The sequence below is a fragment of the Papaver somniferum genome, unplaced genomic scaffold, assembly GCF_003573695.1.
Source record: "Papaver somniferum cultivar HN1 unplaced genomic scaffold, ASM357369v1 unplaced-scaffold_99, whole genome shotgun sequence".
NCBI lineage: Eukaryota > Viridiplantae > Streptophyta > Magnoliopsida > Ranunculales > Papaveraceae > Papaver > Papaver somniferum.
The window spans coordinates 5998751-6022170 of NW_020653081.1; the positions used below are offsets into that span (position 1 = coordinate 5998751).

The 23420-nt window shown below is 36.7% G+C and overlaps 2 protein-coding genes across 2 annotated transcripts; both read right to left on the reverse strand.

The window, feature by feature from the left end:
- Nucleotides 1-5227: 5227 nt before the first annotated feature.
- Nucleotides 5228-10861, reverse strand: LOC113346286 (fatty acid amide hydrolase-like). Its single transcript, XM_026589831.1, has 20 exons — nt 10571-10861; nt 9604-9713; nt 9162-9222; nt 8887-9071; nt 8617-8746; nt 8413-8490; nt 8143-8290; nt 7923-8035; nt 7710-7785; nt 7526-7597; nt 7363-7414; nt 7151-7222; nt 6971-7051; nt 6777-6880; nt 6595-6687; nt 6311-6379; nt 6125-6189; nt 5945-6006; nt 5726-5821; nt 5228-5566 (listed from the first exon to the last, which is right to left on the reverse strand). Exons 1-20 carry the CDS (start codon nt 10668-10670, stop codon nt 5438-5440), a joined length of 1896 nt encoding a protein of 631 aa, XP_026445616.1. The 5' UTR covers nt 10671-10861; the 3' UTR covers nt 5228-5437.
- Nucleotides 10862-13602: 2741 nt separating this feature from the next.
- On the reverse strand, nt 13603-19934 carry LOC113346423 (protein FAR1-RELATED SEQUENCE 7-like). Its single transcript, XM_026589957.1, has 5 exons — nt 19664-19934; nt 19293-19569; nt 17676-18353; nt 14558-16933; nt 13603-14106 (listed from the first exon to the last, which is right to left on the reverse strand). The coding sequence occupies exons 2-5, from the start codon at nt 19539-19541 to the stop codon at nt 13918-13920; spliced, it is 3492 nt and encodes a 1163-aa protein (XP_026445742.1). The 5' UTR covers nt 19542-19569; nt 19664-19934; the 3' UTR covers nt 13603-13917.
- Nucleotides 19935-23420: the final 3486 nt, after the last annotated feature.

A 23420-nucleotide genomic window follows, 5' to 3' on the forward strand; every position in this document is an offset into this window, starting at 1 on the left:
TAAAAAATCACAACATATACACTCTTTTAAAAAACGGTTAGTAACTGCATGAAAAACCAGACTCAACTTGGAGTTCAACGTGTGCTTCTAAATAACTCAAGTCACAAAACCATTTTCCTATGATTCCAAAACCATCTCTGCAACGTCTTCAGGAATCATGACATCAACCATGGAAGAAATTTGGTGACTATTATCAAGTAGTACAGCTAAACAACAACAATGAAACAAACTGTTATTTTGATTTGACTCACATGCACTAACGTTACTCCTACAACAAACCATCCTCGACTCCATGGTATTTGCAGAATATGTTACACGAAATTACACCAATATTACAACAGATCCCAAAATCAAATTAAGTCGTACTTATAGAGAGGCGAACCAAACTAGAAATGCTCTGACAAACAATGCAATTGCATGAGAAAAGGTCACAAAATGATGCTACCATATATGAGAACTCATGCGCCCACAATTCATACTTCTGTAACAAATAAATAAGAAATTGGTCGTATTCCCAAGAAATGACAAGTGTGACAATCTCTAAGTAAATAAACACAACCTTTCTAAAAAAGATACTATTATAATGCTCCTAAGTTACCAAATATACTCTTAACGAGGTACTCAATAGTTATCATTTTTAAACAGTAAAACTTAGCGATTTATTCGACCAAACTCGTTTTCGGCAAGGATTTCACTATCTGCTCGAAGTACTACTAAGTATTAAGTAATAAGTATTTGCGAAGAACATGGCCGATAGAATTTGTCAAGTTTAACTACACAACGTGAGAGAGTGCGACAGTTAAGTTTAGGGTACCTAATAAATTTGGGTCAGGCAGTATATTGTAGTTTTTTAACTTATGTCAATACAATTTATTGTAAGCCACAATATAGATTTTTAGGCCACTAGATGAATTTGTTCATCCAAATATGTTGAACCCTTATCTCTTCAATAAAGTGTAAAAATATTAACACATTTTTCTTTCCTCTAAATAAAAAAGTGAAATGAAAAACCAAAGACGCTTGGATCCTTGTACTCAGATAGCCCCAAAGCTCAGTTTCACTCCTTCTGAGCGGATCTGAGCAGAACATCCTCCTTAATCTTCTCTTCTTTTCCCTCTTATTCTTATTTTTATTCATTATTTTCAACTTTAGATCTTGGCATTATTTTCAGTTTGGGGTTTGATTTTGTGCTTGTTGTAAATCTATCATTAGCTAGTTTAGTGTGTTTATCTTTGGATTTCTCATTAGAGGTTGTGGAATTTCTCTTATCAGAAGATCAACTTCTTAATTTGAGATGAAAACAACATCAACACCTTTGATAACTCAGTTAGCAACAACTTCATCATCAACAACACCTACAACAACATCAAAGTGGACATTGTTACCTATTTGATCTAAACCTATTAAAACCAATTCAGACCAAACCAGAAGATCAATTGTTACGGAGACAACTACGTTACAAATACTTTTATTTCCAAGTTATTAAAAGAACTTGGTTCTGTGAAAAAAAAAACCTTGGTTGGAACTGAATCATTTGATAAAGATCTCACTGCTGCAAATCTTTAGTGATGCCAAGAAAAATTCCTTGAAACATATTTAATCGTTTAATCTAGATCTGCTACTCATATTATTGCTACCCTTATTATTCTGTCTTTGGTCACCTGGCCAAGTTAGAATGATTAAAATGGTTCAACCTTTAGTCAAGAAATGGTGGGTTAACACTATATTTGATTGTTGTAATGTCTGCAAAATGATCTTTCATCATCTATGTAATCCTTCCGATTTTAAATCGGCTCTACCAATATAACTTGAATTTTATGAAGGAAACAAAATTATTCCAAGAGACAACAGGGGATAGATTTTGTGTCAACTTGAGTTTTAAGTAGAAGAAAAAATTAATGACAACACGGTGATAGATTTTGTATTTTTGTATCATGTAAATTTTTTATCACTAAATTTTAGATCTGGAATATATGATAAATTTTGATTACATGGAAAATTCATAGTCATAAGCACATTTTCTGGTGCAAATTTACCTTAGGTCACTAGGTAAATATAGCGGTACGAGACAAAATTTGATAGTGGAAAACAAAGTTCATATTAGATTAAACATATGATGCATTAGCTCTTTCTTATCTTTAATTACCAAATATATTGTGCCATGGATAATAGTTTTTTTAAAATAGGAATGAAGTGGAATAGAAAAGAAAAAAAAAAAAAAAAAACTCCAGCAAAAAGATTGAGCTAGTTACTCCACCTCTAGCAAAGCCCCTTCTGATATTATGAGTAATCTAATCCGAAAAATGTTTTTAACTCTCCTAAATCTTTTCTACCTTGTTTTAAATTAAACCTCGATTCATAGCACAAACAGTCCAGGATAATGGATCAATATTTTTTCACATTTTTTTTACCGATGTATAAACTTTAAGGCCTATTCCTATGTGCATGCCAAAAAAAAACCTGTTTGGCATATCAGGTGGCATGGCAAACGTGTTGCGCCACTATGGGAAAATCACGGAGCGACAAAGTGTTTATCGAACAATTGACAATATCGTCAGCGATAAAGTCTTTATCGCCAACGCTACCATTAATATCGCTCGTTATTGAGTCTAGCGCCAACAACTAGTTCTTTATCGCCTATAAATATGTAATTTTCAAATTCAAAACTTACCCCAAATTTTTGTGTAATTTTTTTTCTCTATTTCTCTCTTTCTCAATCTAATTTATTTTTTCAAACTTTCACAAATTGCACAATTTCAAACCCAATCGGCAACACAACTTGATTTTTATGGAGTAGTGCTTGAAGGGTGCCATTAAGAAGATATGTGATAATTATAAACAAATAGGTAAGAAGCAAAGAAGTCTTCAAGTTTTGGATATTAACTAAGACTTCCTTTCGCACCAGTGGAGTTGGAATTCTAGGTAGTTCTAACCACCTAGAATTCCAACTCCCTTAAGTTCCAACTACTTCCTAGAATTCCAACTCCCTTGAGTTCCAACTACTTCCAGTTCAATATTGGGTGTTTGACATGGAAGTTAAATGGATGGAATATATGGCCGAAAATCACACTCTGTGTGTTTGGACCGACAACTAAACGCAATCATTTCGATCAAAATATAAACCATTATAGCAAAGAATTGTTAGGCTTCATCAAAAGTTAGTATCCGGCTCATCTTTGTTTATGTATGAATAGGAATTCATGACACGCAGATAAAACATAAACAAAATGGAACCCATCCAATAAAGATCAAGTTAAGGCTTTGGACCAGAGCTAATATCATCACAATTAAAAACCAATCGAACATAAAACAAAATTCATCAATACAGATAGATCTCGCATCCCATTAAACATCGTGTAATCACGAAAATTTCTTTACTAGTTTATATAGAAACCCCAAATTTAGGCCATTATTGATCCTCAGAAGAAGAAAATATCTAGGGTTTTGTAGATCAATCAAACAAGGAAAAATACCACTATATAAGAGAACAAACGAGAAATATTTGCTCAAGGTGAAAAGATGAGAAAAATTGTAAGATTTACGTTTACCCAGATTTGGTTAAGAAATAGAAAAGGAAGAGGGGAGGAAGGAAATTTTCTTTTTATACGGGTGGAAAATAGAGAGCGGAATTTGAATTCTGAGGGGGTACCGTTTCAACTTCTTTTCCACCCAACAAAGGAAAATAAACTGACGAGAATTTGGAATAAACCGTAAAATAAGTATGCTAAACACCCATAAAGTGAACTACCTCCCCCAACTGAACTCCAAACGCACTCTAAGTCAAAACCGCAAGGAAAATCAAGGCATAACAAATTTGAAGCCAAAAAAGAAGATAAACACAGGAAACTCCGTTCATGAGTGCATTTATTGGAAGTTTGGTGAAATGAAGAAGATTAACAAGATGAAGAACATTGTCCCAAATTTTTCATGATTTATATGGGCAGATACCAGCTCTACTAAGGGCTGATACCAGTCCATATAGGACAAAAATATCCAGGCGATCCTGACCATTTGATCGATGGACTGGTATCAGCCCCTAGTCAAGCTGGTATCATCTCATATAAATCATGAAATTTTTATTTTTAAAGTTCATATTTCAAATTATTATTGTCTAATTTTATGTCTTGTAAAATGACTATTAATGATGAATTCGAAGTTTAATGAATTTGAAAATTTGACTCGTACAGTTGAAAATTAAGCTTAATTTTATTCTTAATCCAATCTTACATTTTAATTAGAGATACATTTTTGTTTAAACTAAAATAACACAAGTTGTAAAACTTGATACTTAAAACAACTTTTAAACTTAACTTAAGTGGATAATTAAGAATTTAAAACATAAATAGTGGATTATATTTTGGCAACACTCTTGAAATCTCCAAACAACTTTCAAATTGGAAGTCTTTTCCGTAGATGCGACGATATTCCACATGACACCTTTGTTCAAGTTCGATCATGGTTTCACCATCCCTCAAGTTTTGACCTTCTTGTTGAAGTAAAACAAGATACTTACTAATTTCCGTATTCATTACAATGAAGCGATGATACAGCACTGAAACAACACGATTGTTGGGGTTCATTGTTTGTTTTTGAAATTTTCTAAATATACTTTCTCACAAAATTTGGTGACGGGATTCTTTTCCGAAGATAGTCTTGGTACAAAAAACATAATTCCTGCAAATACATTCATCTTCCCCAGCAATAAATTTTGGTAATCGCCTCCTACTTCGACTTCGCTCATTGGCACGGTTAACGACTCTTTGATTTTCGGCAGCATGTTGGCTTGCTACGAACTCAACCATGCAATCTGAGAAATTGGAAGAGTGATGAAAAGAATTGGAGATTGAGAAATTTTAGAGGGATTTAGAAATTCTGGTGTGAGTTGAAATGATTTTGAAATTGGGTACTTATAGAGCGGGGAAATGGTAGCCGTTGGATGAGAAACTGACAAGCGATGTTCAAGTCAGCGAGTAACAGCTTAACTAACGCTGGCGATGGAATGACCAAAGAACGATACTTTGACCATCTAGCTATGGACACTCTATCGCTCGCTGGAAAGTCTGTCATGTATGCCTATATGTTAATTTGACAAATATACATACATGTTTGGTACTTTCGCATACCCATAGTGGGTACATATATGGCAAAATCTGATGTTTGCCATGTGCAAAGCCCTAAAGGACAAGAAAAACTGCCAGTTCAATGAAACAACATAAACACAGAAATCTAATACGAAATACATTAATTTACATGAAGCATATATTGCCGTGTGAAGTATTTAGAAATTCAAAATTTCAAGTACTTATTCATGTGTAATAACTAGCTAGATATGGCGCAGGAATACATAAGCCACCAATGCTCCAAATGCCAGAGACTAACCAAAGTAGTTCAGTATAAGTTCTCTGTTTACACTGATTGAATTTCATAACCAAGTAAATCAATGACTAGTTGAAGACATCATAAGCATGTTTTGATGTCCTTCCATTATTGTCGGCCCTCGTACTGCATCTTTACCGAGTAAATCATAGAAAACCTGTGGTTTTCTGTAGCTTGAGATGCACAAATTCTGACACCAAAAGGAAAAACCCTCGGGTTAGTTGAGTAACAGTAAAATGAACTAAGTAGTTAACATGATTGCATAGAAACCAGAAAAACTATGGTCTCTTTCACCGAATCTAAATGCGATGAAAATATATTAAAAAACATTTAAAATATAATTGTCTACCTGCATTGCGGAAGCTATATGGATTAAAGTGGCTTCAGAATGTGGTCTCCCAATGAATTGCAAACCAATTGGCATCCCAAATTTATCATATCCAACCTATGAAAATGTAACCATGTAAAATTAAGTAAAGGAAGCAGGATATGGTTGTACAGCAAAACAAATGTTTGTGTTACACGAAGTTATGACTGATCAAAATAAAGGTAGCAGATTTGTGTGTACCGGAACTGTCACCGCAGGCAATCCAAGAAAGTTCCCCAGTATCTGATACCTTACAAGTGCAGCTGCAACAACGATACATGATTCAATCTTTAGATGACTCAAGTTGTATCTCATTTTGATTCTAAAGAATGTAATACAACATGTCCAAGGTAAGATACTTGACAGTTAAACTTATCATACCTCCGTTATGGTAATCAAATTCGCCATATTTTATAGCAGTTTTTGTAATTGGATATGCTGTGACACTGTTAAGAGCAGAACAAATCTGTAAGAAAATTCTATAAGTCTACCTAAGTACACATGAGCGAAAATTTTGAGAGTTAGAAACTTGCAGAGATATAATGCAACGGAAGTTCAAGGATATACCCTGTTGTAGGCGTAACAATTACATCAGCAGACTTAAAGATCTTCGCGTAAATTTGCATATGACGATTTCTACAGATAATTGAGAAGGAGTATATTACAAGGCGTAGGGCCGGGGAAAAAAGGTGAAGTATAAAAACAGATATGTTAGAATGATGATCGTTGTTAATGAAAGATTATCCATTATGTCTAAAATGTAAAGACTGCTAGCATTTTATGTTGTAAAGCACAAGAAAATTTAAGTGCATTTATATGGAAATGCAGTAGGATGAGGATGCAAAAGATACCTAACTCGTTGGGCATTCAAATACTCTCCGCTGCTAAATGAGGCATATACAGTAAGTGCTACCCTTGCGTCCCAACCTAACTCTGAACGCTTACTGCTTGACACAAGTTTCTTATGTTAGTCATAATTCCTTGTTATTTACGGAGTAGATGTTATCATGTCGGAAAGGGAGATGTAACATACATCTTCTCTGAATGAGAGTTCAGTGAAGCATTACATTCACAACCAATTGTTATATAGTGTGCGAGACGCATCGCTTCAATTTCGGGTATAGTTGTCTCCACAGTCTTGCACATGAAGAAGGCTAGGATAGATTAGAAAAGTATTGATGTTTGTCACCACATTACTGGTCAATTATTGAAGTTAGAGAGTAATACCTTCCACCCGTAAGTCTTGCTAAGCAGGTCCAGGGCATCATAGCAGCAGTTTTTTATTTCATCTTTGCAATCATCAAACCACTGAGCAACACGAAATAAGGAAAATAATGAAGCATGTGTCAAGTTTTGAGAATAAAATAAAATGTCATGGTAAGAAGCTTGAAGATATGGACTACTTACCTCCCCATACTTCGCCATTTTGATATTAGAAATTGAGTTCGTAAACTTCAAAAGTGGAAAATCTACTTTAGGCTGAAAAGATAAATGCGGAGTTAGTAAACCGCGGTATGTTCTCTTTCAAGTTTGACATTTCGTTGAAACACCTAACTCGCAATACTGGTACTTTTTCAGATAATGAGTGAATGAATGAAAATGCAAATTAAGTATATCACCTGCAAAGAAACGGGGTGATCTGACGGACTGTTGCTGCTTATAGCTGCATAACTGAATAAGCGTAATATTATCTACATAGCTCGAACTGCGGCTATGAAGGAAAAACCCAAGCAATCGCGAAAATGAATGATACATCCCAAAGAAAAAGAATGAAATACTAACACAATAAATGCGTCTTCAACTGTGGCTGCCAATACACCAACCATTCCTACTGTATAGTTCAGAGGAAGAACACTGAAGAGAAAATGAGGAATACAATATGTAGGATCGAAAAAATAACAAGTATTTTTAAGACAGAAAAAAACTGAATGTTTGAAATGAGATCTTGCCCAGAAAACTTATTTACCCTGAATGAGACACACGGCCGAAACCTGGTTTGAAACCAACAACACCACAAAGAGCAGCAGGCATACGGACAGAACCTAAACAGAGGTCACAACATCAGAGAGTTGTACAACTTCTTTGAAACAAAAAAAAATGCAAAAGTTGTGCAATTATTTTTATAAAGGAAAATAATAAATGGTAAGCTCATTTGAAGACCAACGGTGCTTGTAAATACCTCCTCCATCAACACCAAGTGCAACTGGACACAATCCTGCAGAGACCAGTGTGGCAGATCCGCTAGAAGAACCACCGGAGATCTTATTGATATCATAAGGATTCCTAGCAGCTCTGGAGTGGACGTGATCGAAAATGCATTATGTCTTTTTGAACTTATTTCTACTCAGAACCAGCTATCATTTTGTATTAGATTTTAAACCTGACAGTGACCACCTTACCCATAATGGGGATTGATGCCACTTGTTCCAACACCAAGCTCGTGCATGTTGCTTTTTCCGATTAGTATAGCACCACATGATCTTAGGTGCTTCACACAACATGCATCCTCTATACATGGTCTAATTTTGTGCATCCATTTGGTACCTCCTACAGAATCATCATCGTTGTAAGAAGTGGATAAGGTAGATCGATAAACCATATATGTAACTCGTAGTAGGAAACGAAGTTAGATAAACCATACAAGATATTTTGAATCCTAAGTAAAGTACCCGTAGTTGGATATGGCAAGCAGTCTATTTCATCTTTAACTGCAATTGGTACGCCATCCAGAATTGACAATGGTTTACCTGGTCGCATACAGAAGGAATGAGAATCTTGAAGATAAACGAACAATGAGAGTGAATATACCAACAGTACAATTTCAAAATCAAATAGCTGATTTATATATGTATACAAGAGTAATGATTTAATACCGTTTTGATACCGAAGAGTTGACTCAGTAGCTTGCTTTAGAATATCCTCAGCATCGTAGTTAATAAAGAATGACATTCGTAAGGGGGGCATAGAAGATTCTTGAATAACAGCAAGAAGACGCTTAGCTACCTGCACGATCAAGTACTTAATCTCCCCAGAAGGTACACAATTATTTAATTTATCCAACTAAAGATTACGTAAATAATCACACTGACAATATGATGGTCTCGGGGGATGAATAATGATATTCATAGTTGAAAATGGTTTACCGTTAGAGGAGTTGTTTCTCCTGAAGCGTAAGACCTTGAATAATCTTGAATAGTCCAACGCCGAAAACTACATTCAGAGTTTAGTATTGCCTTTTCCCATGAAGGAAAGCAGTACGTGGTTTCTTCAACTTGCTGGAGAGGGGATAAATCAGGTCGGATCGACTTTACTTCTTGCTCATTGAGATCTGTCATGGTTACCTTAAATCAGATAGCAGATAATACCACTTACTAACCATGAAACTAGTCACCGCCTTAAAGTGTTGCTATATACGTACCATTCCAAGGATAAGAGGGTACAAATGCAGGTGGCTCCTTCAACTTCGCGAAAGAGACAAGCTGCAAAACTTACAGAAATATGTAAGAATATTGTGCTATACTTGATTTGATTTTTATTTCAAGTCAATAAAGCATAAAGAACAGTATTTATGTGTATTCAGAGTTTTATTCCTTTTCAATAATTGGCTAAGGTGTTAACAACATATGAACACGACATTAAAAAACAGTCACGCAATGCACATGTGACGACCGAACACATCAATCATGTAATGTAAAGCCATATATGCATTCAGTAAAGCTTCAGATTCTTGTTTTGAAAGTCGCTCTGCTGCTAAACTATGGGCACACTTAAGCTAATGGAGATGACAGTCAAGCAGATGAAACACACAGACTGGCGAAGTTTGAACTAACAAATTTTACACAAAATGAAGAAATCAGTACCTTGTGAATAAGATTGTCTCTCTTCAATATATACAAGACAGAAGAACCAAAACCCCTTATTTCCAAAAGCCATGTAAAGATCTTAATGATAATCCCAGCCATACGAGGAGCTACATAAACATGAAAGTTTACAAAGTCAATAGATATCCATAATTTTCACCCACAAAGCTACTGTAAACAGGTGTTGGCAATAAAAACATCTGACATTCTCAGTTCAGGTCAAACAGAGTTGTTAGTTCCATTTTGTGTAAGTTCTATCCATAGCAAAACAAAAATCAAAATCCTGACAGAATCAAACAGAAGAGAACTGCAGTACTAATCGTCACGGCTGTCAATTGGGATCCGCGCATGCTAGCGAATTAGGAGAAAATGCCTTCATATTGCAGGACACAAAACTAAACTTCCATTTGTAGGTTGCATTCATTTTTCCGTAGACCAACCGGAGCCTGTATCTACCAAATCAAGAAAGCTGGAACCATTTTTAACTCCGAGACACGGAATTGACTGTTTCAGTGGGGAAAAAGGGACTGAATCCATCTGATTTGGATCATCTTTAGAAATTTCGGCACCGATTACGAGCCTGACACTTCTAACAACAATGGAGGCTCATAGATGGATGCTTTTAAGGTTAACAAGGTACGAAATTCTCAAGGTTTCTCGGCTTTCTGTCTGTAAAAGTCAAATGACTGCCAGTATAGATTCTGACTCCCTTGTCGTTCTCTATAACTGAATGTTTGGGTTAGTTGGAAGAACCAAGATATTACAGAACTGGGGGTATATCTTGGTAACAACTAACCGTACACAAACATGGAAAACTGAGATTTTGAGACATCATGAAGATACCTCTGGACTCAAAACACAACAAAATTTTGAAACCGAACCAATATATTTCACAGATTGAAATTTAACAAAATTAAAGAAATTGCTTAAGATTTTATGGGTGATGATGAAAGAGATAATAATAAACCTTTGACATGCGATTCAATGTAAGTTTCATTGCTATTAGGAGTAAAATCAAGTTCTTCCAGTGGCTTATACACCATACCATCATCTTTGAACCACACCATTCTTTGTTATCACAGTTTGAAATTATGTCACGGTTTGATATTATAAATGATGCAGAAACAGAAAAACAAACAATATGCTTAGGTAGAGAAGATATGTATGACGGAGAAGGCGATGATGATGATGAGAGGAAGTAATTGCAATAGAGAGAATTAAATGAAACCGGGCTGAATTTTATAAGTTAGTTGATTGTTGGATAGTGAATTAGAGTGGGCTAGAGTGTATTGATATTTTGACAAGTATTAGTAGTACATTAGTAATTACGGGGGTGGCTGGCCATGTACGACGATGAAATCGAAGATACTAGTATTTGGATTCAAAGAGTGTGTAGAAAAGTAGTTGACCTCTGTGCTACTTTCAACTGTTTCTTCCGTCTTTTATTAACTGCACATTCATTTATGGGATGTTCAACTAAAACAAGACAAAAATATTGTGCGTTTGTTTCTTGAAAGGTGCTATTAGAAAAAAAAGAAAAAAAAAAGAGGAAGGTACCGAGAATTGAACTCGGGTTACCAGATTCAGAGTCTGATGTCCTAACCGCTAGACCATAGAACCTCTTTGTTTACTTTTATTTATAAGGTGCGAACCGTGGCTTTTATTGTTTTGCGAGGTACCAATCTGATCTTGACTGAAATTTATGCACCAGCAATAATTTAACGAGATTAGTAATTATCAGAAGGGAGCCCCGCAAGATTTTATCACAGTATGGACTCCTATGAAGTAGCCATCCGATAACAACACAAGGATGGTCCTGTGAATTGAACACCCCCTGCCCCAATACACAAAGTTAAATGAAAAAGATACTCAAGTTAAAACATCTGAAACTCGGTGTAACAAATGCCAAAACTACTAAAACTCTGGACTCCAAACGGACAACACGTATTACTACCATAAAATGTAGAAACCTATTCGGAGGCTTACGGGATTCTTTTGAGGCATACCAAATAATACCAAAATAGGGTCACTAAATAAAAAACAACATCATCCCTTATCCATTCTTTTTGATAATGGCATAACTACCCTTACATAATTAGTGTTAATGATTATGATTAGATTTATTAATTATGAATTTTAAGGATTGATTAAAAATTAAATTAGTAGAGAAATCAAATTTATGTGAGAGAGTTGGAACTTTTGAGAGGAAGAAGAAGAAGTGAAAAAAAACTTGGGTTTTGAGATTTTAATGATTAGAAGTGACCAAAATGTGTGATTCAAATCAGAGGTAGACTTCTATACGAGGTTTAATGTCCTTTTTATAAGTTGAATCTATCAAAAAATTGAATTTTTAAAACCCAAATCTACTGACCAGATGAACAGTTCGGTTGATAACTTGTCAGCCGAACCTATAAGTTTTGAAAATATACCTAGGTTCGGCTAACAACTTGTCAGCCGAACTAAGTATTTTTTCGAAACTCAGAGGTTCGGCTGACAAGTTATTAGCCGAACTTTACTCTGTAACTCACGAATTTAGGTTCGGCTGATTCGAACAAAATCGTTGTTAGCCGAACCCAGGTGTATTTTCAGAAAGCAAAGGTTCAGCTGACAAGTTATCAGCCGAACTTCACTCTGTAACTGACGAATTTAGGTTCGGTTGATTTGAACAAAATTTAGCAAAATCACATTAGCCGAACATAGTGTTTATCTAAATCATATATTAGGTTCGGCTCAAAATTGATACTCCAAGATCATCCGAACTGATCTTCTGGAAACCCTAATTTCATCTTTGAAATCATATTTTATCGATCAAACAAAATAAAATCAATCAAAAACAAGATGGGTTTGTTACAAATGCATTCTAAAATACATCTAAGAGCAATTGAGATTTGGATTTCTCACTCCAACATCGCTCACTTTGATTTGTGTTTCCTTTGATTGATTGATTGATTGATTGAATTGGAGTCCAAGATGTTTAAGTTTAAAGGTTATTTTGATTTTAGGTTTTTGAGGGTAAAAACACTCTATTAATTAGATTGTTTAAGAATATATAGATAATTACATTAACTTTGGACACCCCTTATAAAACCACCCTACATTGGATAATAAATAAGTATGCTCAAAAAAATTCAGTATGCACGTTTCAAAATGTATGTGTCAAACTTTCAAACCGCTATCGTGAAGGGCTCCATGGACTACCGACTCTGTCCACAAACCAATTATGACCACGACCTCATTTCTATTTGAAGCACCTTCATCAGCAACTTCTTTCTCATGATCGAGTTACGACAAACTAAGAAAATTGGAAATTCCCACTTTTGGATTTTCTAAATCACATTGATTACAAATCAGCAAACACTTGGTTAAAGTGGTTGTTCGGATCCTTAATGAGTTGCTAAATAACCAACATTTTCTCTTGGAAATATCGAGAGGTTTAAATGGTGGATTCTCCTTTGAGAACTTCAGCCCCGGCAATAGTGACAGTCACTGACGTTAACTTGTAAGCATTAAATATATACTATACAAAAAGTAGTGGTACAGACAGAGGAAAAGCTTCCATGGTAGTATACGATTTCTTAGCTCATACATACATTAACTTTCTCCTTCTGATTTTGTCATAAATAGTCAATATTTTACAGGTGCGTAACTTTATGTCCTGGGCCTTGTCGTACATTGTAGAGCCACCTCGTACAAATTGTCCATGGAGTTTCTAACGCAAAAATAGTCGAGCATTTTTCCTGGATCATGTGAAAAATGATTTCTGGTATAATGAGTGTGAAATAGTTTCGAGTAGGTGCAATTTCTTAGCTACTTGACACCATTGCAGGAGTAACACCTCCATGTCATGAAAAGCTCATATAATTTAGCTTGCTGTCAACTGGATAGCCACCAAAATCCATGTGTCTTACAGCAAAACCTATGATTTTCATATTCTGCCCTGCATCAAGTAAAGACACCACAGAAATGAAAGAAACCGGAAGTAGTTAAAAAGAGCACGGGTTGACAAGGAACTCACACCTTGCAGAAGACGTTGAAATGTTCAACCTTGATGTACTAACATATACTATTAACAATATAATACAGAAGAAGGTCAATGACTATTACTTCCCATGACCAGAAAAAATGAGGACAATACACTCAAACAATAGGATGAACAGCCGCAAATTGGGGAGAATAAATAAGGAAGAGAAAGCTAATATACAATAGATGTGCAAGCAATCGATGGCGATCCTTCTCATACCCTGCTAGAGATTAGAGGATGGGGAGGAAATGGCTCTCTCTCAAAAATGTGAACTCTAGGACTTGTACATACGCCTACAACATCGCAAAAATCTGGGATTGTCCATAAGGTCCCTGTAACATAATGGAGTTCTGGGACTCATCCATAGGCCCCTGCAACATTACAGGAGCCTGGGAGTGATCTTGAAAGATGGTGGAACTCTGGGGGTGATCAAAAGGATCCGTCAACATTGTGGGATTCTGGGTGTGGTGATGTACAACTCCCTGCAACCAAGTAGAAACATGATCTATCATACCTCATACTAATATATGGATTAACACGCCATCCATCACATAATTTTAAAATAGTAGATATACATGAGCCAGGATTTTCTCATGGAAGCTTACTTAGACAATTCCATTGGAAGATACTTGTGAGGCACACATGGAGGTGCTCTAAATAAGTATGGATGACCTTGCCAATGGGCATTTGGATCATTCTAATGTTATAAATCACTACGTTTTTCTATAACGTCTAACTAAACTAAGAATTGTTCAAAATAAAACTTAATTCAGACACTGACTACCATAAATCAGCTTTTCATGCTCTTTCTAGTTTAGCAATGTTACCTAAACAGATGTTTCCCCATCTCCATGTGGCCCATAAAATCCTTGAAATAACAGTGTCCTTAACAAATAAAAATTCATGTACTGATGATAATTTCAGAATCCTTACCTTTGGACATGTGCGTGTATAGTGCCCTGTTTCTTTGCATGTACCGCATGTTCTTTTCTTCTTCTGCACCTGCTCAATGCCCAATTTCATCCTAGAGGATATAGGACGACCTTTTTGTTTGACTCGTGGAGGATCCGGTACACTGATATTAAGGTCCATCATCCATATACCGTCAGTTTGTTCGTCAGTATTTTCTCCCTGATGAACACTGTTGCTTCCCAAATTGTCATGTGGTGGTATCGAAGCAACCGCGGGAACACTGATGAGATCAAGTTTTCTAATTCCTTCTTGCAGGATGTTAATAGCAACATTAACTCGATTTTCCGAGGTTTCTCCAATTTCAATAAAACTTCTGGTTGCGGCTCTCAAGTCCCAAACGCTGTTACCACATTGGTCACGAGAACCAGCTCCCACTTCATCATTGCTCCACGGTCCGACATAATAGCTAGAACTCATTGTCCACCGCTTTAAAATGTAATTAGGTGGGATCTCAAAAACATTTACCACTTGAAATACCTTAAGCACGTGCCTGCAAAGCATTCCTTCAAACTCAAACATTTGGCAGCTGCAACTTGCTCTTTTATCGGTAGGGGCAAATGTAACAATGTTCATTCGGTCATCCTTATCCTTGTATTTGCCTACCAAATACGTGCATATGGACTCCTCCTCGGCGATCTTTCGTGCGGTGCAGCCAGAACTTTCAACAAATTCATTTTCAAAAGCTGCAAACATGTTCCTCGTATAAACTCTTGAAGCTTGTTCTTCAACGGGATTTTTGGATGTCAAAACTGCTCTTGTGCATACCGTAAGAAAATCTTCATTGACTTCTTCCTCATGACGCTGCTTTATCGCTCCCTGATACTGGGAAAGAAACTCACTGAAGGGTGTTCCCCCGTTCAAAAAGCCATTGAAATATGCTATCATGCCCTCACACTTGTGTGTTGTAGTCATGCCACCAAAGAATGTATCCTGCAGATAGAGAGGTACCCAATGGTGACGATGATTGTATAACCGATTCAACCACTTGTTATCTTTCAAGTTGTACTTCAAAAGAAGGACCTCCCAACCTAACTCAAAATCTTTCGGTGCTCGGCTGCTATAGATGCACTTATTGTACTCTGCCTGGAACGCTGGATGCATATTAAAAATATGGCCCAAATTTTCCGTTTCATCTTTTTCAATGTACCACTTACAAAACCGATGCCTTGTTTCTGGAAAGACCTTTTCTACTGCAACTTTTACAGCTTTATCTTGGTTCGTTATCATGGATGTAGGTTGGTGGTTTGACATGGCCCTTAACCAGGTATTAAGAAACCAAGTAAAGGTTTCCACAGTCTCATCTGCCAAAAACCCGCATCCAAACAGTACAGGCTGCCTATGATGATTCACTCCCGTGAAAGCAACAAATGGATACAAATATTTGTTTGTTCGACAAATGCTGTCAAATACCAGAACATCCCCAAATTTCTTGTATGCCTCCCGTGCTTGGCTGTCGGCCCAAAATATACTCCTCATAGATCGATTTTCACCAAATTCTACTGCATAGAAGAAACCAGGATCCGATGCTTGCAGTTCCTGAAAGCTTTCTAGGAGACGGTAACATTCAACTCTGATATTATTCTTTCTCTCTTTCTTCATTTCATTTTCATATTCTTCTTGTTCATTGCTTTCGAGGATACTTTTTGCTCCATCTGCCACCTCTGTAAGTAAATCTATGATTTTCGCTGGTCCAATTCCACACTTATAGAGAGCTTCGACCATTGATTTCGTAGTATTTGTCATTTTTTTATGTGATCGGAGTTTATCAGCTTTGGCTGGATCAACAAGGTCATGATTGTGGTCGTCTAGAAACTTATCAACAACCCATTTTCCAGACCTCCTTTTAATAAACATACATGCCCGACAATCTAACCTGGTTTCTTGACGTGGCCTCACAACCTTGCCTTCATATCTTTTGTCTTTTGTAGAACGAAGACCTTGATTTGCACAAACATACAAGCGAGATATCATGCTATGATCAACCCTAGACCGTTCAATGCGGCTCTTCCGAATACTGAACCCCTTTTCCTTTGCATATGCATTATAAAATTCGTATGCCTCATCTTGTGAAGCAAATTGCAAACCAATAAATGGTTCAGACCCAAGCTTGAAAAGAGATGACTTGTTGTCTTCCTTTCCACTAGATTCGCCAGCATTAATTTCTCCACTAGGAGATTCTTCCCCATTATTGGCTTCCCTTCCACTGATGCCACCCTCATTCACATCTTCTTGAAGATCAGCAATAGACTGCGGTGCTTGAATAGTTGTATCAGGAACAGCCGCATCAGGATTCAATACTTTTTGACCAAGAGTCATGCCATCTTCCATGTCAATGCACTGTAAAAATAATTATCATCAGTTTTTTTATGAAGGCATTCAAGAAAAGGGTGACTATCAGCATAAAGACAAGTGCGCTTAATTTCTTCCCCAGAATATATTGTAAAAAGAGGAGACCAGACAAAATCAAAGTTATAGTCATATTCCTATTCCATAATCCCTAATCTACACACATGTCAGCAGTCGAAATCCAATTCATTTACTCTGTTCCGAAAAAGTACAGATGAAAAGAATAATAAGTCACAAATAGAATAAAAACATTGCACAGCATGGCCTATTTACACCACATTCATGTGCTACAACTGGTTGTACAAAGTTGAGTGACAAATCAATACTAATGCAAAAAGAGGAAGCATATACATTGTATGTCTTTCCATCTTAAGGTACAAAAGGTAATCCAAGGTTGCCCGACGAGTAGAGCAGTGGGAAGTGAGAGAAAGTGGCAGTCACAAAAAACTGATAAAGAATACACAAGAACACAAAACGAATTAAAAATTAACAAAATGAAATAGCAATTCATAAGGAAATAACTATTTGAAAAGAGTACAACTTGAGCTCATAAGTCAGCCAACATTGTAACAGTATCAACAACTGAATGGCATACCCGAAAAATTAAGAAAAGACTCGATCAAATTATGTCTGAATGAAGTGTAATAGACATGGTTGGTCTGTTATCGAACTGGAGACATTGCCCGCTAAAAGTTGAATCAGAAAAAAGTATAGTAAAGAACTAATCTCTAACCTGGGTTTTGTAGAGAGCCTCAAGGATTGATTTTGTTGAGTTTGCCATGTTCCGATGTGGTTGAAGTTCGCAATCTTTAGAAGGATCAAGATCATGATTCTGCTCTTTATGTCCGCAAGCTTTAGAAGGATCAAGATCATGATTCTGCTCTTTATGGCCGCAAGCTTTAGAAGGATCACGATCATGATTGTGCTCTTTATGAAACCGGTGAACAACCCATTTCCCTGATCTTCTTTTAATAATCATAGCTGCTCGACAATCAACCCTTGTTACCCGGCGATGTCGCACAACTTTGCCCTCATAACGCTTATCTTTCAAAGAACGAACACCTTGCTTTACACACACATATTTCCGAGAAATCAAACTGTGATCAACCCTTGAACGTTCAACATGACTCTTCCGAATACTAAACCCATTTTCTTTTGCATATGCTTTATAATATTCGTATGCCTCACCCTCTGAACAAAACTCCAACCCAATATATGGTTCAGACCCAAGTTTTATTAGGAATACATTACCATCTTCCCTTCCACTGCTTTCAGTAGAATCAACGTCTTTTTTAGCATATTCTTGCCCATCTATTGTAGGTGGAGGCTCTTGAATGTTTTCATCATATTCCACCTCCTCGGCTTCTAATATTTCTTGGCCAAGGTTGATAGTATCTTCCATATCAATACACTGGCATGGAGGAAAGCAAAAACGTGACTGTCAATGGACATATAGGAAGTCAGAAAGGTTAATTACAATCTGATACGAAGTCACAAAATATACTAGTCATTGCTCGTAACACGAGAAGTTAATTAAAGAGAAGAGTTAACTACAATCTGATTTATTCAGTCAATTACTTCCGTAAAGTAAATGTCACCCTAGTTGAACATTCAAAAGATCAGTCAACTATTGCTCAGTGCATCATCACACTAATATCTTGAAAAATCAGTCCATAAATTAATTTGTGTGATACAGAACAACCTCAAATTTCATTCTTTAAGACAAAACAAGATTTATCAAAGAAAAAAGTTCCAGACGATTGATTCAGAAGATGGGCCTGTTTTTCTCCAGAGATCAACATGTTCAAAGGTTCATGATTTTGTGAGCTAAAAATAAAAGTGCTTCAGCTTGATCTAGAACTTATAACCTACAAAACTTGGCAAATATTTAGGTTTTCCCTTAATATATTTTGCTCCCCAAGTGCGACAACCACTGTAGATCAACATAGTCTGCTAATTATACGATAATTTCTTTATTCAGCACTACTTTTGTCTGTACTAAGTGTACAACGCAAAACCTCACCTGTTGGACACTTTCATGGAACACTTCTAAACATTATGTTAACCCTTGTGATGGAAAACCCAGACCCTTATTAATATATATTTTTTATCACGATGCTCAATCTTCCTTACTGACGAGGACAGAAACATACAAATTAATAACCAGTTCTATCTTCTAGCGCACGAAGTGGACAGTGATATATCTTATTGCATGTTTATAAGCCAATAGGGCTAATATTGAGTAACTGACCCAGGTAAGTGCATTTTGAGTGTATCATATAACGCGGCAAGAGGTTTACCAGCAAAACAAGAACTACCTACAAAAATGCAAACTCTGCTAAGAACTCACTCTCTGAGAATGTTCAATCTGCTGCCATGTCTGGTTCATAGGTGGATCATTAGTGCTTCCCAAATGAGTAAACTCATTAGGTAAAGCTCCTTCCATTTCCAGTGTCTGTACAGAACCCACATTTGTAACCGAATGTGAAATTGAAGAAGTAATCTGAAATGGAGACCATGGAGGTGATGATGATGAAGATGATGGGGCATAAAAAGATGCGTATGTAGGTGACCGCGGAGAACCTGATGAATTTTGCATTCCCAATCCAATTTACACTTATCCTTTTCTGAAAAAATAAAATAAAATGAAATTTACCCCGAATTTCACAAAACAACTGAAATCATTTGAATATGAATTGTATAAAAGTAAGAAGGACTTACCTTAACATCAATTTTTCTTTAGAACTCATCCAATAAAGCAAGGAAATTAGGGTTTATCCATAAGGGGTTGTTGAATTAGAGTTCGTAAATAGCAAGTGACGGTTAACAACTCCATGGGAGGGAGAAGTAGAAAGGAATTGGGGTTTCGCTGTTGCTGGAAATAGTCTGAAATTGGAAAATTAGGGTTTAAGAATGGGGAACTGAATAGGAATGTCTGTATTTTGGGAACAGAATGATTATTGATCGTAATAAAAAGGAACTAGATCAACCCAATAATGGCTGTTTTCTTTTATTTTGTTTTGTAAGAGATGAAGATTAAGTCCTTGTAATGTCTTTCACATTAACTTTTAGTCCAATCTTGATATTATATCTTAGGTTTAGCCCCTGGCTTATATGGGGTGCAAGAAAGTGATTACGCTTGGAAGCGGAGTGAAGAGGCTTGAACAACTGACCTCGAATGTGTGAGTCTGCTTCCTAGCTAACTGGGGACATGCTTGGATTTGGCTTTCAGGTGGTGAAATGGGCGTGTTAGCTATCTAAGCCATGACATGCTGAAATGGTGTTCACTTTGAGCAGTTTCTATGGACTCAACGAACTTGGAGTTTGTAAATTTTGTTCCCACTACGGACTCAACAAACATGAAAAATGGATGTACAAACCAACAAATTTGTTGGTTTGTTGAGTGAGACGGAATATGTAGCGCGCGCTTGATGGAAGGTGATTTACAAACGCTGGCGCTTGAGCCAACAACCCTGGCGCTTGTCTTTCCAATGCCCGTTTTCAGTTCACACGCCAGCGTCCTTCGTCAAGGCGCCAACGGCTCCTTCCTTCAACGGATGTTGCTACTTTTTGTTTCCCTGTAAATTCAGTTCATCTCCAGGCTTAAAACTCACACCTTCTTCATCACTACCTCAAATTACACAATTTCATACCATCTCTAATTTTTCTTTTTTTTCAAACTAAACTATTCATATCAACTCAATCTACCAGAAAAAATCTCATCTTATATAAATTTCATTTCTAACAAATATGGCATCCTCACAACAACGATCACACCAACAAACACTACAACAATCACAACAAAAAACACAATAAAATACACCACAATCACAACCAAGAAACACAAGAATTCGTGGTGCCAAGTATACGATGGTTGAAGACGAGTCACTTTGCAGAAATTTTGTATTATATACATTGGATGAAATCAATGGTATTTATCAAGAAGAAAAAAACTTTTTATGATAAGATTTTACAAAAATTTGGTGAAGAAACAGGTAACCCCAATAGACGTGATGCCGATAGGTTGTCTCATCGTTTTCACACAATTTCAGCAGCAGTTAGTGAATATGTAGCTTTGATCACTCAAATGTGGCACAACAAAAGAAGTGGTGAAGGCGAACCGGATATGGAACGAAGATGTCGGGAAGAGTGGCAAAGATCCCACAAATTAAGCTTCCCACATGAAACTTGTTTCACCATTTTGAGGGTGCTTAACAAGTTTAATCCATACTTGCTGGAAGGTAATCAAGTGCCTGCAAGATCACCACATGGTCCAATCACGCAGGATTTTCAAAATGGAGGGCATGCTTCCTCACTTGATGGAACTCCAAGTAGTCAGGAACAACCAACACTAATCTAGACGTTAACATCAACGTCAAGAGAAGAAGAGGAGGGGGTCAGAAAGCTGCAAAAGAAGCGAGAGACGCATCCCAATGAGCATTAGAAGGAGGTTCAATCGAGTTCAACTATGCTGATCACAGGGAATTCGAGATGCAAATAGAGCCAGTGACCGTGGCATTGCTTTAAATAATAAACAAAAAAGTCGTCTTTCGCGAGAACAATACTACAAGGATTGTACGCTAAACAAGTTACTCTCCTTGGACACTTCAATAATGAATGAAAGACAACTTGCTGCATGGACTAAGGGAATGGATGCGTCCAAAGCTCAACAAGTCGCGGTCGAACAACAATAACAAGTCGCGGCCGAACAACAACAAGTCCCTGAACAAGTCACCCCTCAACAAACTGGCCAGTATGTGAATGTGGAAGAAGACGAAGATGATGCCTCGGAAGAAAACAAAGATGAATACAGTCTTGCTAACTAATTTTAATTCTTGTTTAGTTAAGTTTAATTTAATTTAATTGTAACCATTTATTTAAAATTACTTTTAAATAATTGCCTCAATTTTAATTTTAAGTGTAGTAGTTTAAACAAACAACTTTAAATTAAAAAACATATTAATTAAAATAAACAACAACACTAAATTGAATATAACATCTATCTCCCTCTCTCTCTGCCTCGCCCCCGCGCATCGTCTCTTACTCCTTTTAAAGCCCAAATGTGCTTAGTTAGATCTTGTCTTAGTTGTCCATAGATTCCCCGGTTTTGGAGTCTGTCAGTGGCAAGTCTATATTCTCTTGTCGTTCGCCCATGCTCCACCACAAGATCCGGCACCAAATATTCATCTGGAAAACTCGTCCAGGTTGGGTCACGCCTGGTTTCTTCAATGACCATGTTATGCTGAATGATACAAGTTAGCATAATTTTATTCACTTCTTGAAGATCAAAAAAGCGTGTCGGCCCAGCTATGATGGCAAACTTCATTTTCAGTATGCCAAAAGCGCGTTCAACATCCTTTCTGCATTTTATTTGTTGGGTGTTAAAGTACTTCATATCCTTCGAAGACGTCGGTCCAAAACCTACCTGTTTATAAGCTTGAACCATTGTTAACCATTCTTGATAGATTCCGTCTGCTAGATAATAACCCTGAGTATAGTGATAACCGTTGATGGTGAAATTACAGTGCGGCGCGATCCCATTCTTAAGATCTTCAAACAATGGTGACTTATACAAAACGTTGAGATCGTTATTTGAACCGGGAGTCCAAAAAGGCATGCCAAAACCAACAATCATAGCTAGCTGAAGCTTCCAAAATTACAGATGGTTTTGGATATGACCCTTATATATATTGGCATGCCCATTCAACCGGACATGCATGCCACGTCCAGTGCATGCAGTCAAGACTACCTAGCATTCCTGGAAAACCCATCGCGGTGTTTTCTTCAGTTATTCTTTGAACGTATTCCTGAGTAGGCTTTCTTAAAAAGGTTGGACCAAAATGCTCGACAATTGTTTCACAAAACAATTTGAGATAACTAAAGGCGGTTGTTTTCCCAATACATATGTAATCATCCGTGGAATCCGTTGGTACCCCGTAACATTGTATACGGAGGGCCGCGGTGACATTTTGTTCGGGATTAAAGCCTCGTACATGTCGTGAATCATAATGATAATTAAATAAAGGTTGTACCTGACAAAGCTCGACAATAATCCTTTGCGTCAAGTTGCGTCCCATGCGGAATCGTCGCTGAAAATCCTCATCGGAATAGACACAATCATGATTAAAATAATCACGCATTATCTTTTCATGGTAAAAATATCGATCTCGCCACTCCATCTTTTTATCGCAACTTCATATGGCTCTAAAGAATTTGGTATGATCCTGGATTGTAATTGCAACATAAAATTTCACATTTTTCTATCTTGATTTACATCTTCATCCATTTGATGCAAAAACTCCATACACATTTCTTCCTGTTCTTCGTATAACATTTCATCCATCTCCATATCTTCCTCAGAAGAATCAAAACCAGAATTCATGGTTGAAAGTTGAAAGAAATTGAAATTAAGAAAAGACTGATTGGATGAAAGATTGTTGTGAATTTGTGAGATCAAACTCGAGTCGTATTTATGGAG

What these genes read in the sequence shown, in the direction of transcription:
- LOC113346286 (XM_026589831.1), bottom strand. Translation starts at nt 10,670, where the DNA reads ATGGTGTGGTTCAAAGATGATGGTATGGTGTATAAGCCACTGGAAGAA. An exon ending in ATCACCCCGTTTCTTTGCAG is followed by an intron (nt 7,223 to 7,362) that starts GTGATATACTTA and finishes TTATCTTTTCAG; the next exon opens with CCTAAAGTAGATTTTCCACT. An exon ending in TTGAATGCCCAACGAGTTAG is followed by an intron (nt 6,380 to 6,594) that starts GTATCTTTTGCA and finishes AATTATCTGTAG; the next exon opens with AAATCGTCATATGCAAATTT.
- LOC113346423 (XM_026589957.1), bottom strand. Translation starts at nt 19,541, where the DNA reads ATGCAAAATTCATCAGGTTCTCCGCGGTCACCTACATACGCATCTTTT. An exon ending in AGATTGAACATTCTCAGAGA is followed by an intron (nt 18,354 to 19,292) that starts GTGAGTTCTTAG and finishes CCTCCATGCCAG; the next exon opens with TGTATTGATATGGAAGATAC. An exon ending in ATACACGCACATGTCCAAAG is followed by an intron (nt 14,107 to 14,557) that starts GTAAGGATTCTG and finishes ACTTGGTTGCAG; the next exon opens with GGAGTTGTACATCACCACAC.